General features: G+C 49.3%; 1 protein-coding gene across 3 annotated transcripts in view; it reads right to left on the reverse strand.

Moving 5' to 3' along the window:
• Ulk4 (unc-51 like kinase 4) overlaps positions 1-15,114 on the reverse strand; it is a 352,379-nt gene that overhangs the window by 309,812 nt on the left and 27,453 nt on the right. For all 3 annotated transcript variants that reach the window (XM_037208051.1, XM_037208050.1, XM_037208049.1), the window contains 2 exons: positions 13,618-13,664; positions 10,076-10,154 (listed from right to left, as the gene is read on the reverse strand). In XM_037208051.1, coding sequence (XP_037063946.1) covers positions 10,076-10,154; positions 13,618-13,664 — 126 coding nt within the window. The remainder of the gene's footprint in view (positions 1-10,075; positions 10,155-13,617; positions 13,665-15,114) is intronic.

Here is a 15,114-nt window from a genome sequence, read left to right on the forward strand (position 1 = left end):
TGGGAACCACAACCTTGGGATTAATAATCTATTTAACAATCTGTATCAGACAGAAATGGACTACAGGACAGCCATGCCAGTCCTGGGGGCTTGCAGCCAGTGGATCAGAAGCTTAGAGCAAACCTGCATTTGCATATATTTAAATAGACAAACAAGAAATGGAAACAGTATGGAGGAAGCTCTTCCATGAGAGCACATTGTAGAGACTATGGTGCTCCACATGAGTGACCACCAGAGGGCAGACATGGTCAGCTGGACCTGGCCAGCATCCTTCATCAGGAGCCCGGGGCTTCCTCTGTCAGCTGGAAAACAAGGCCTGTGCTCACTCCAGCTGACCTGACTACCGCCTCTGTTGAGTGCCTAACCCACAGAGAACAGAGGCCAGCCTGAGCCTCTGAGGCTCCATAGACCACCAGGTAGCAGAGACCTCTCTCTGGTGCTGGAGGGGAGAGAAAGGGTCAGACATCCCTGCTGACTGAGCTTAGGCCAGACCTACCATCAGGATGGCCGCCTCCACCCAGCAGCTCACCCTGGGTTCCAACCACATCACGACCACCATGGACCACAACGTAATGACAATTCCACCCTCACTCACCCGCAGCGGCCCTCAGCAGGTCACTGCCCTGGTGATGAGTCCTGTATATTGACCCTGGCTAAACAGTCTCACCTCACCATGGGTGGGAGGCTCTGACTGGGATGGTCCCTTCACGAATGTGCTTTCTGGCTTTTCACTTTCAAGCTCCTGAGACCCCCAGAAAGGAAGGAGTAGTGTCTGCCTGCACCTATGTCCCTCCCTTCCTGCTAGCCACACAAGGAACACATGTGTGGCTACCTGATAACAAAGCTTCCTTGTTTGAGTCACTTAGCTCTTTCATGACTTCCCAAGCCATTAATTTTATCGGTTTTTTTTTTCCCCCCGAGACAGGGCTTCTCTGTGTAGCTTTGCACCTTTCCTGGAACTCACTCTGTAGTCCAGGCTGGCCTCGAACTCACAGAGACCCGCCTGCCTCTGTCTCCTGAGTGCTGGGATTAAAGGTGTGTGCCACCCAGCATTAGTTTTATCATTTTTAATTTCAGTTAGTTCTACTCAAGTCAAAGAGGTCTGAAAAGATGACTCAGTGACCTCAAGTCCGACAAACTGAGTTTGAACTCCAGGACTCAAGTAGGAAGGAGAGAATCAACTTTTCCCTTGACTTCCACACCTGTGAGCCCACACAGACACACACATGCACCAATAATTTCTATTTAAAGAAACTGTTGGAATCCCCAAGGCTAACGTATCCAAGTGTCAAGTACACATAGGAGAACTGGCCTCTGATATCCCCTTCCTGACCGCACTCCTTCAGGACATCTTTCGGGAATCAGTTCTCTCCTTCCACCACACCGATCCTGGGGGTGAACTCAGGTCGTCAGTCTTGACAGCAAACACCTTTGCCCTGCTGAGCCATCTCGCCTGCCCCAATGACACGTGTGGGAACAGCACACACCTACTCACCACAGAAACGTTTTCTGATGGAGGCAGGTTAACTCTGTCATGTTATTAAAACTGGGTCTCCTGGATGATGATCTAAAAGCTACAGTACAAAGACCCTCACACCAGTACCACAACTGTGAGTCTGCGGGGCGGGGAGGCTGGGCCTTCAACTCTCCCTCAGACAGTGGGAACCGAAAGGAGTCTCAATTTAAACTGCAGTTGTTTCCTGCTTTGGGGATATGTTCTCATGATGTCCGAGCGATTCCTGCAGCTGCTGGGTCCCTCTCCGTGTTTCTTTCATCTACTGCAGCATCAGATGCAAATGGACAGCTAGATCACACTGTACACAGACTCTCATGCCTCCCGATGTGCTCTGAGGACACAACAGAGCTGCCCTCCCACCCAGGCGACAGTGGACAGAAGAGTCAGCCGGAGCCACAAACACAGAAGTCAAACTCATCTACAAGACGCCAAAGCAGAAATTCAGGCACACTGTCCATACGAGAAACCAGGAAGTGGGCCTTGTAAGAATGATTTGCTGTGAGACATTTAATACGAAAGTGACCCCTGATGTGGCAGTGCCCAATGACAGGAACATCAAGGGCTCAGCACAGACATGACCAAGAATGTTTACAATATATATGTTTTACAAATATATATGTGGTGATTCAACTCCTGCTTTATCATTTTCCAGAAAACCCAAAAAGAAATGGAAAAAGATCAGAATGGGTACTGATAGGTACTGAAATTAACACAGGAGCGCAAACACAGAAGAAACTGACTTTCTCAGGACAGGCCTCCGCCACTGCTCTTGGTTGCCCACCAGAACCTGACGGTAAGACCCTGGGATTGAAGACACCTCACACACGTCACAGGACATGAAGAATCTAACTGGTGCTGACCAGGAGGCTTCCTCCCTGCTATCTCGCCCTTACAGTACCAAGAGTGCTATGCAGGTTGCTGGGGGAGCCGTGAACACCGCCAGCAGCAGGAGTGACAGACACGGTGAGAGAGGCCACGGGCGCAATAGCGGCATGAATGTCTCGGGGATGACCAGCGCTTTCTGATTGGCTCTAAGGCCTGATCCACACTCTGGAGGAAACACACGCCTGTTTCTGCACATCTGGGCAAGAACCCATGGTTGGGTCCCAGGAGTTAACATACTACCCTTAGTCTCCTAACTGGACATTGCTGTGGACATCACTCTGTATGCTGTGAATGTGCTGCTCTGATTTGGTTGATAAATAAAACTCTGATTGGCCAGTAGCCAGGCAGGAAGTATAGTATAGGTAGGACAAGCAGAGAAGAGGATCCTGGGAACAGGAAGGCTGAGTCAGGAGACGCCAGCCAGACACAGAAGAAGCAAGATGTAAAGATATCAGTAAGCCACGAGCCATGTGGCAAGGTATAGATTTATAGGAATGGTTAATTTAAGATGTAAGATCTAGCTAGCAAGAAGCCTGAGCCATTAGGCCACACAGTTTTAATTAATACAAGTCTCTGTGTGTTTACTTGGGTCTGAGTGGCTGCAGGCCCAGGCGGGACTGGAGAAAACTCCAGCTACAGGACATAGTATCAAAATGCCTTCTAAATACTTACCCTTATACCGACACATCAGTGCAGTACTTGCCTTCATCAGAGAAGCTTCTATTGTAGTGGACATCAGCAATGCAGACTCACAACTGGTCAAAGTGGAGAAAACACGTGACTGTGGAGTGCTCAGCCCTAAATGAGATACCTATAACACACACACACACACACACACACACACACACACACACACACACACACACACACACGCTAAGACTCACTAAGCGTGGTGGAAGATGATGGAGAGTTGTAAGAGCCAGATGTCAAGGGGAGCTGGGCAAAGCAGTGCGCTGTAGACAGGGCAGGACTGCGCTCATCACCTCACCACAGCTGTCGTCACCTGCACAGCTCAGTCCGCATGCTGGCACAGTGCATGCTGGCACAGTGCATGCTGGCACAGAGTGGGCCGGGGTTCATGAGCCCCCACCCCGTAACTGAGGCTATGGACAAATGACGGCTTTGGGGGCAAGGAGAGTCAGTTTTCTTTACAGATGCAGACCCTGCAGGCCAACCACACGCCTTTTAGGCCACAGACAGCACACACTGGATTTCATGGGACAGAGAGAGAGAGACAGAGAGGACAAAGCTGAGGTAGGAAGAATGAATATGATCAAACACATTGCATGACTATAGCTAGAGTTTTCCTGCCTTGCCCATAGTCAGGACAAATCTCTGTCACCCGCCAGTCCCACAGCCGCTCAGACCCAACCAAGTAAACACAGAGACTTATATTGCTTACAAACTGTATGGCCATGGCAGACTTCTTGCTAACTGTTGTTATAGCTTAAATTAACCCATTTCCACAAATCTATACCTTACCACGTGGCTCGTGGCTTACCTGCATCTTTACATGCTGCTTGTCCTGGCGGTGGCTGGAAGTGACTCCCTCTGCCTTCCTGTTCTTTCTTTTTTCCTCTCTGTTAGTCCCGCCTATACTTCCTGCCTAGCCTCTGGCCAATCAGTGTTTTATTTATTGACCAATCAGAGCAATTTGACATACAGAACATCCCACAGCACATGACATTCTCAAAGAATTAATGAAATATATTCATGTCTGTTTGCTCCATGCTTTTCTTTGGTTTCAATAACTTTGTGTCCTGCTCCCACAAGCTCACTGAAGTATAATTAACTAATTGAACACATTTTCAACAGAAAGTAAACAAAAGCTTGTTTACCAGAAAACTCCAAGGGCAAGTTCACTGGAATTAGCCACATCAGGGGCTGTAAATGACCACACCCAAGCTCCAGCCACAAGTCAGGCCCATCCCAAGCACCTTCAGGTCACATTTTATCCTGCACTTCCAAATGTCATTTCTTGGTTTCCTGTAGAGGGGTGTTTGGAAGATTTATATAGCTATATTGTCATAAATAGAAAAATACTTTTCTAATCAGAATATTTACAATAATAAATGCTGCAAAGAAAAACTGTAGAGAAAGCCGGGTTCAACTGTGTATATGAAATGCAGGTTTCCCCAAAAGTGTGGCATACACCACTCAAGCCCCAAAGGGGTTTCAGGGAGAGAATTAGGTGAGGCTGTGCAAAGTGACAGCCGGGGACCCAAGCATGGCCTAGGACAACAGCTCAGCGCTTAAGCACAACCACTGCTCTTGTGGAGTCTCAGGTTTGATTCCCAGAACCCACACCAAGCGGCTCACAACCACCTGGAAATCCCAGCTCCAGGAGATCCAAAACCCTCTTCTAGCCTCCAGGACATCTGTACTCACACACAGACACACAAATATGCGTAAATAAAAATAAAATTATATAAATCGTAACTATAAATAAACTGATATTTTCTTTAAAATGCCCCATCAAGAAAGAGTGATAAAAAGAAAAAAGGATAGGGGGAAAGATGCAGGGAGACAGAGGAAGAAAGCATGGCCAGGTGTCGACAGCTACTGAGCTGCCTCAGTCTACCCACGTCACTTTTGTTTTGAAATTTTCCAGAGTAAGAAACGGTCCATGAAAGGGTTAACCTGCACCATCAGTTCCAGGGCTCAGTCATGTGTTCAGCATCCTAATGCATCCACTGCCTTGCTGAGACTAAACACATGGACCACACACCAGGGCTCGTCCTGTTTCACAAGAACCACAAGGAGGGCTCCAGACTGGTCAGTGCAGTAAACAGCTGTATTCTTCCGAGGAATTCGATAAAAAGAGCCAAAGAAGAATGCCTAGACCTAGCCAGCACCCTCCTGCAGATGCAGCGAGGTAGGAGGGAGCCGAGCAGGTCAGAGAGTTTCACAGAGACTGGATCAGAGCTCTGAACCACAGGTCCACCAGTGGCTCCCCGGAAATCACACATAGGCAGCCAAGTCTGCCTTCTTCTAGAAAGGCTGCCAAGGATTACGTTGATCTTGGTAACTCCCAAACAGAAACTGACCGACGCAACTGCCAGATACTGAGCAGAAACTTCTAAACACTGTAAGATGTAACCAGTACCTGCTAACCCTCCAGAGCCAGACTTCCAGATTAAAGACAAACTGCCACATCCTCCTCAGAGCTTGACTGCCCCCTAGCGGCTGCTGAAATGGACCCAGCCAATTACTTAGAACAAAAGTATTTTAAAGTGGATAAAAGAAAAAAAAATTAAAATGTAGATACAGTGGGATGTGATGGCGCACACCTTTAATCCCAGCACTCAGGAGGCAGAGGCAGGCGGATCTCTGTGAGCTCAAGGCCAGCCTGGTCTACAGAGTAAGTTCCAGGTCAGCCAGGGCTACACAGAGAAACCCTGTCTGGGGGAAAGAAATAAAACACACACACACACACACACACACACACACACACACACACACACACACACACACACACATATGGTACCAGAAAGGTTTACCTAGAGCTATTTCAACATACTGTGTAAACTCCCCATTATTCAACAAAATTTAGTTCATTATATGTGTGTTTACTTCAAAATAGTCTACCTAACAGCTAAACATACACTACTTCTTTCCGTGGAGTTCAGGGGTATAGCCAGATGGCCAAAATCTGTCTCCCCCAGGGATGGATGATTTGCAGAACACGGATTTTCATCTTGCAGTACACACACCAGGTCAGGGACCCTGAGTTTGCTGACTGGCTGGCAGCTGGCACCTGACGTTTCCAGGTGTGGGGTTGTCTCTGACAACTGGGAACATCTGTGTCACGTGACCAGAGAGTGCTTACCTTAACCAATAACACATTTGGAACTGAATATAATATTTTCAATTTCTGCCAAATAGAATATTCTGTTGAAGTTGTGAATATGGGAGCTGGTGAGAAGACTCAGTATGTGGACCTGAGTTCAGACCTGCAGCACTGACATGAAAGTTAAACATGGTCATGCATATCTGTGACCCTAGTACTGGGGTACAAAGACAGCTTGGGTACAAATCCCCAAGCTACTGGCCAGCCGGTCCAGACAGTTGGTGAGAGACTCTGTCTGAAAGACAAGGTGGAGAGTGTGATGGTAGAAGACCCCTGACATCAACCTCTGGCCTTCACGGGCACACGTGCACCTACATGGATACGAACAAATTCACACACTACACACAAAAGTAAAATAAAACCATGGGGAAAATTGTATAACACGAAGTGAGAAAAAAAACAAGAACGGTGTTTCCCCTACATCTCAACCTAATAAAACAAGAGCAGCAGCCAGGAAGGGAAACTACAGGGGAAGGAAACAGAACCCCGGGGAGGCGGCCTGGCCACAGCCTGACCCAGGCACTGATGGCCACGTGCTCTCCACGGACAACGGTAAGAGCAAGCACCAGGACCGGCCATAGGTATGGAGGCAGGAGACTGGGGTGACTGCAGGTCCCAGGTGACTGAGGATATCCATTACACAGACCCCAGGGAATTCCTTCAGCCAATGACACAGGTCCTTAGCATGAGACTCCATGGGAACAGAGGAAGCCTCTCAGCTTCAGGGCTGATCTCTGGCCTAGCTTCCCTCATCATGCCATAAGGCAGCCCTCGTCTTCAGATTCCTTCGGTGACATCTACCTGGAGACATCTAAAAGGGGATCTAGGGACGTGAGAGAGACCTGGCTGTGGCATGTGACCTCACTGATGGCCAGGGTGGATCGGCTGACCTGGCGGGAGAGGTGGGTGTCTCCTTCCTCCCTTGTGGCTCTGTGTGTGTCCCTCCTGAAGCCATGTTCTCTGTCAAAGAGGAGGCCCTCCCCACAGAAGAGGGCCAGGATTCACGCGAGCATGTGAACAGCTGAGTTCCCTGATGGAACCCAGGGGAGCTGGCCCTGTGGACATAGCAGCCACAGCCCCTGGACGTTTCTCAGTTCCCAGATGGGTCATTTCATGGTATGTCCCACTCGTGTCCATGCTGAGCGTCAACCATGAGCTCCACTCCAGCCCGGGGCTGCAGTTCGTTATTGCCAGTGCTGATGCCTTGTGGGGTGGCCATGTGGGGTGGCCATGACACACTCCGTCCGTTCTGCTAGATGTGGGGTTAATACAGAGGACACCACAGATACACACCCCTCCATGTGCCATGCAGGACACAGAGCCACGGGGTAGCAAGACGCTGGACAGCAGGGAAAGATGTCCTCAGCTCTGGAGACACAGCAGGTTTTCCAGAATGGCCGTGCCCATCGACATTCCCACCAGCAGCCTGGGAAAGTCACTGCTCCCCAGCCCCTTCCAACGTTTATGATCGTATGGAGTTTGGAGTTTGGACATGATGACAACCTGACATGTCGTTCTGGCTTTCATTTGCAGGTATATGACGATGATGCAGCATTCTGAACATTAAACATAGAATTGATACTGCTGGCTTCTTCTGCCTTCAGATGTTATCGTAGTGATCAGCAAATCTGTCAACAGCCAGCAAAGAACAACCGAGAAACAAGCCTAGGTACATGTATGTCTGGGGAGGTGAGCGATGGCCAGTCCAGGCTGTCAGCTTAACTGGAGACAAGCCTCTGGGCAGACCTGCAAGGGCTTTCTCGGTTAGGTTTTCTGTAGAAGACACACCCTAAGCACACCACCTTCCCCAGACAGCCCAGACATGAGGAGGTCCTCAGAACAGCCTTTGCTTTTTGCCTGCCTGCCTCCACATCTTACTGATTCATCGACCCTATTGCTGCTGTCACCATCCCGGGCTGACAGCAGACTCCAGTTTCTTTGGCCTTCCATCTCTTCAGGAATCTTCCAGGCCTTCAGCACCAGACGAAGACTGCTGAGGCCTCCAACCTAGTGCACAAGAAGCTACCAGGTTCTTAGCTTCTCCAGAGTGCGCCAGCCACTCTGAGGTGGCCTGTTACAGAGTGTGCACAGCCACTCTGAGGTGGCCTGACAGAGCGTGCACAGCCACTCTGAGGTGGCCTGTTACAGAGTGTGCACAGCCACTCTGAGGTGGCCTGTTACAGAGTGTGCACAGCCACTCTGAGGTGGCCTGACACACAGAGTGTGCACAGCCACTCTGAGGTGGCCTGTTACAGAGTGTGCACAGCCACTCTGAGGTGGCCTGACACACAGAGTGTGCACAGACACTCTGAGGCGCCCAGCCAGCTACATGCAAGCCAGCCTAACGCCTTCTTCTCAGCGTTTCCTCATTCTGCCTAACCTGGACCACCCAGTTTCACAATGCTAACATGCTGCAGCTCACCACGTCCCTACCCTCTGACAGAAGCTTCTCCATCATTTTCACCAGAGGGATTACATCAGACAGAAGCCACGCCCAGGAATTCATGGTTCATGCACCCCCTAGGATCCCCCTCTCTCGCTCGGAATCAAATCCTGAGCCCCAGTCAGACCCCACGAGTCTCTACCGTGTGGCCTTGAACACTCACTGGCTTTGCCTCCCAGCAGTCCCCACAGCCAGTTTTCCCTACGCTCACATCCTGGTTCTTGAGGCATGGTGACAGCTTCACCTCTGGTTCACCCTGTGAGGAATGTTGCTTCCCTCACGTCCCTCAGCCTCTCACCAGGTAAGCCATCACTGCAGGAAGTCCTCTTGACCAAATGATCCCCCTACAGATCCAACACCACATCCCAGCTCCAGCCCTACAAATCTCCCACCAACCCCAAGTTCCCGTCTTTAGCCCTGAAGACCATTGGTGATGTTCAGCTACTTGACTCTTGAGGATAAAGACCTTTGCCAGTTAGCAGGAGAGACAGAAGGAAGCCGTCAGCTCTCCCAGAGCTGATACAGATACACAGTGGTGGTACTCTCCCTGCAGGCCTGGAGTCGCTGGGTAACTAGTGTGGTAGCACTCTCCCTGCAGGCCTGGAGTCTCTGGGTAACTACATAAAACCCTTTCTTTTTTCCTTACTCAGTTGTCTGAGTCAGGGTCTCACTATGCAGCCTTGGCTGAGCTGGATGCCTACTAGACCAGGTGTGCCTCTACTAGGGTTAAGGGGTTCACCACCACACCTGCCAAACCCCTTCCTAACACCAGTGCTTGTCCAGCAAGTGTGGGCCCTCAGTGAGACCCCAGCACTAAGGAAGGCAGGGGTGAGCAACACTGGTTCCAGAAAATGCTTCAGTGCATGCAGACTTCAAGCACTGGGCCCACCTGTCAGAGGACAACTGTCCCAGGACAAGGGGGCGAATGTTAAACTCATGGTGAGAACCCAGAAGAAACTGACTTAACTGTGAGCTGGGATCTGAAACCAGCCCATGCCTCTGTCGCCTCCAACGAGAGGCCAAATTCTATACGAGCCTGAACTGTGAGTCAGAGCCCAGGGCTGGGAGGGCCGCAAGGTCTGTGTCTTACAACAACCACAATGCCTCAAATTAAAATTAAATGAAGGACAACAAGCCGGGTGGTGGTGGTGCATGCCTTTAATCCCAGCACTTGGGAGGCAGAGGCAGGCGGATCTCTGTGAGTTCGAGGCCAGCCTGGTCTACAGAGCAAGATCCAGGACAGGCACCAAAGCTACACGAGAAACCTGTCTCGAAAAATTAAAAAAAAAAAAAGGACAATGAAAACTGTGTGCTCTAAACTACAAAACCAAAAGCAATCTGTTCTGCCACACAAAACATGTCAGTAACAAAAAAACATCACCTCGATAACGGGCACATTTTCCTGAAGTTCTGTTGTGTGCGAGGCCAGCAAGCCGATGACGCGAGCAACCTTGGACCGTCTGGAGAGAGAGAACACAGGCTCTGAGGTGCAGCCAGGCATCAAACACCACTGCTAGCCAAGTCTGACAACCCGAGTTCAATCTGGAACCCACACGGAAGAAGGGAGAGCCAACTCCTGACGGTTACCCTCTGACCTCCATGTGCGCACTGGAGTGTGCACACGCCCACTCAAATACACACTTTTAGACAGCGCAGGCCCACGTTCCAGGGAAAGGCCTTACCACATGCACAGGGAACATGAATCAGTGTCCAAGTTTAGACAGTCTGTGGCTTATAAAACGTATAGATAGAAAACCCTACCATTAGAAGTCTATGAGTGCTTTTCTATTTTGCTTAACTTTCCCCTTTATTTTTATTTTATATGTGTTTGTGTTTTGCCTGAATATACATGTGTACCATGTGCATACAGTGCCCAGGGTGGCCAGCAGGGGGCGTCCGATCCCCTGGAACTGGAGCTGCAGATAGTTCGATCCCTAACCCCCTGGGATTAGCTCCTACCTGCTGCACCACCCACCAGCCTCTATTCTTCTGTTTTAATAAACACTGGTTTTCATGAGCGGGCTTCTGGTATCCCGCAGAAAAGGACATTGGTAAAGTACTAATCAATGCTTCAGAGTGATCTGAAAAAAGCAATGTAGAAAAGTCATGTTGATTAATTTTTTTTTTTCCATTGGGGAAAAAACGTCCCGGAAGAAGAATGAGGAAAGAGGTTTGGTGGGAAGCAGGACTGAGGAAGGATGGTGGCGGGAATATGGTCAAAGCGCACTGCATGTGGATGAAACTGTGAAAGAATCAAACGTTTAAAACCTTTTTCTCACTGAAAACTAACATGGTGAGGAGTTAAAATCCACACTCTCATACTTTCTTGGTTTCTTAGAAAAAGCTTTGCAGGACTCACTTCAGGAAACAAGTTAGACTCAGAAGTGTGGCCAGGGGAACATGTGTTCCCCTCCCACAGCAGAGCCTGCCCTGACAAGCCTCAACTCTCGCTGGTTCTGTGAGATGGGGATCTCGTTACACGGCCTTGAACTCCTGATTCTCCTGCCTCAGCTTCCTGAGGATTGCAGGTGAGTGCTGCTTCTGTGTGTCTCACACAACAAATACCAAAAACTTTAAACCACAACCAAGTAAGTCCCAAACATGAAAACATACAAGAAATCCCCTCTCCTTGATGAAAGCTGACTAAACACAGGCCCCTCAGGAGTCTGCTGAGATGAAAGAAAGATTCATTTACCTGTGCAATAACCGTAAATCAAAAGAAAGGCTGGAAGTGGAGCAGAACCCTATGTGACTCAGAAAGATGGAGCCAACAGAGCATGATGAAAAAAAAACAAAAACCCTCCTAGGAGCCACTGGGAAGAGCAGGCCTTCAGGGAAGACAGGAGACATCCCCACAGCAAGTGATCCGTGCTGCGGAGGACACAGGGGCAGATGTGGGGAGCCATGTCTGCCATCCCTATAGTGGGGCTGGGGAGGGAGGGGCCTGCAGTGATCTGAATGAGAACGGCCCCCACAGGCTTTTGTTAGAATACTTGGTCCCTAGTTGGTGGAACTGTTTAGGAAGGATTAGGAGGTGTGGCCTTCCTGGAGGAGCTGTGTGTCACTGGGGGTGGGCTTTGAGGTTTCAAAAGTCCAGGCACTCCCAGTGAGTATTCTCTGCCTCCAAACTGCAGATCGCGACGTGAGCCCTCAGCCGCTCCTGCTGCCACACCTGCCTGTTTGGTAACATGATCCTTGCCACAACAGTCATAGACTCGCACCCCTGTGACATAAACTCCCTCTTCGCTAAGTCGCCTTGGTCACAGGGTCGTCACACAGCAACAGAAAACTGACTAAGACAAGGACAAAGGAGAGAGCCAGCTCCAGAGGAAACCCCAACCAAACCGCTGGAGGGCCTCGGCATGCTGCCTTCAGCCAGGTGGACTTCCAGGGAGCCTGTGGGCCAGGCAGCAAACCCCAACCGGGCACCCACCTCCTGACATAAACTAGGAACCAAACATCACCAGGCATTTGAGACGCAAGCAGCCTTTAAACACTGGATCGGGCCTGCGGAGGACGGCTCAGTGGGTCAGGGCTCATGCTGCGCAAGCTTGAGGACCTGAGTTCAAATCCCCAACACCCATGTAGAAAGCCAGACTCGGTGATGCGTACACCTGTACCCCAGTGCTGGGGGGGGGTGGGACAGAAGCAGGAGGATGGGAAATGGTCTCAAGTTAGCAATAATATTCAAAACACGTGTGTTGTGGGAAGAACAGACACAGAAAATCACAACAGGCCTTACTAAACTTGTGTTCCTGTATGTAGGACAAACTTGGCAAAATGAGGGAAATGGGAAAATTGAAAGCAGCATATGAAAGAAAGTAAGAGGGCCGCAGAGAACCCACTGTCCATCCACCACTTCATCCGATCAAAGCCTCCCCCGACGGACACAGTGGCACACACCTCTAACCCCAGGACTCAGAAGGCATCAAGCTAAGAGTTCAAGGCCAGCCTGGGCTACACAGTAAGACCCTTCCTCATTGAAAAAAAAAATTAAACACTTTTTTTTTTTTTTACAAATGAAGTTCAATTTAAATAGTAAAAAGGTTTTTAAACAGTGAATGAAAAGAATAGAACCACTTTCAAGTCAGCAGGGGAAGCTCCAGACCAGAGAAAAAACAACATCTGTCAAACAGACTCAGTTTCCACAGTGGCAAAATGCTCAGCTGTTGCCCAGCATCCCAGAGGACAGCGGCTGAGATGCCAGAAACATTTCCCTCCAAAGCTTTTTGCACATTCCCATCGCTTGTCCTCGTATTTCACCAGCATGGCGGAGTAACTATTGTCACACCTCTGCCAGCCACAGCGACCACGCATTCCTTTATGAGTCTCCAAGGTGACAGTGACCAGATAATCACAGCACTCCCCAACACGGAGCAGACTCAGAACCAGGCCTTACTCGGTGACCCGCTGAGAGGGTAACACAACCCCCACTTGCCGATGAGGACACTGTGGTTCAGCAGGGAATGTGACCTGCACAGGGGGCAGATCTGGGGTCTCAACCCTACACCTCTGTATCCCACGTAAACTCCTCAGAAAGGGAAGACTCAGGAAACAGTTCCATCATGTGATCAAGTCCCAACCAGCAAGGAGAGCCAGAGCCTAAGCATCCATAGAGTGAGCACCTATGACCGTCCTGTTGACTTCCATGCACCATGGGAAGCTCCTGCCCCGGGGAAGGAAAGGCACAGGGGACGCGGCAGCATAGCCCAGGTCACTCAGGAAAGCGAGGGCCTGCAGAGCAGAGTGCGCCATTCGGGACTGGAAAACACAGCAGGAGCCGCTTTCTCGTCTCTCCGTGCTGTGAGGGACGTGTGGCCCTCAAGTTCCCATAGGGTGACTGAGGACTGAGCTCATGCTGAGATGCCTGGCAATAGCTATAACACCACCAAGAAAGTCTTTTAAAATACGAATGTTACTTACATATCCCAGTTTGGAGCTATTCGCAAATGCTGGATTAGCAACTGGAACTAGAATTTAATAAAGAAAACATCAAAGTGTAAGTTTTATTCAGCAGGGCATCCAAAGCAATGTCTGAATTAACAGGGAGTTTATATGCTGAGTGAGAACTGACAGATGACAAACATAGCCAGTTGCCAACAAGACAAACAAAAATAAACAGCAGGGCACGGAGAGACGGCTCAGCAGTTAAGAGCATGTGCTCTTACAGAGAACCCAGGTTCAATTCCCAGCACCCACAGTGTCTTACAAGCACCTGTAACTTCAACTCCAGGGGATCTGACAACTTCCTCTGGCCTCCAAGAGCATCTGACGCGCTCACGCACGCACACAAACATAATTAAAAAATAAAAACAATCTTAAAAAAAAATAAGAACAAATGTTTGATTTGTCCTACCACTTGACTAATATTTGACTCCCCACCCTCAAGAGACAGCCAAATACATACGGACTTAGGAGCAAAATAAACTGAAACTTCTTCAGCCAACTTGGGGGCCCAGTAGAAAACATCACCCAGCCACTGTCGTTCCTCCCAGAGGATGATTTGAGAAACTCTGCAGATCCCCAGGGGTTACCAATGAGGCCCACCAAAGAAAAATTCTCCCAGGAAAACAGGAAGTGAGGACTCTGAGGTTTTATGTCCTTTTATACATCAGAAACTCTGGTGTCTGTCCAGGTGACCCACAGCAGCATGAGGTCTGTCTCTTGGTTACAGACAGGCGCAATGGATCCCGGGCAACACGGAACAAAAATGGCAGGCGGAATATTACAAAGCCACAGTTCAAAATCACTGTCTACACAACTGCTTCGAGGAAGGAGTTGAGGGTAATTTTCATGAATCTACGATATCAATAAATCACCTTTTTTTTGTAATTAAATCAAATTATAATTGTAACCAACTGGACCTCGTGACACAGGCCTATAATCCCAGCTACTTGGGAAGATGAGCTAGGAGGAACATATGTTCAAGACCCGACTAGGCTACAGAATGAATTCAAGGCAAGCATGGGAAACTTAGACAGTGGCTCAAAATAAAAACTAAGCTAGGATGTGGCTCAGTGGTAGAGCACTTGCCTAGCCTGTATAAGGCCCTAGGTTCAATCCCTAGTAACACTACAAAAATAAAAGATAGATAGATAGATAGATAGATAGATAGATAGATAAATAGACAGACAAATAGATGAATGAATAAATAAACTGTTTAGTCTGTGGTTTACTGTTTTTATTGTCTATCTCAGTGCAGAAGGCAGTACCCCATGCTGTGGTCAGGCTAAGGAACCACTCTACTACTGAGGTGAACCTCAGGCCCCAAGCTCTTTACTAGTGTCCTCAAAATACAAAAGCCGGCCGGGCGGTGGTGGTGCACGCCTTTAATCCCAGCACTTGGGAGGCAGAGCCAGGAGGATCTTTGTGAGTTCGAGGCCAGCCTGGTCTACAGAGTGAGATCCAGGAAAGGTGCAA

The sequence above is a fragment of the Peromyscus leucopus genome, chromosome 7 (assembly GCF_004664715.2).
Source record: "Peromyscus leucopus breed LL Stock chromosome 7, UCI_PerLeu_2.1, whole genome shotgun sequence".
NCBI lineage: Eukaryota > Metazoa > Chordata > Mammalia > Rodentia > Cricetidae > Peromyscus > Peromyscus leucopus.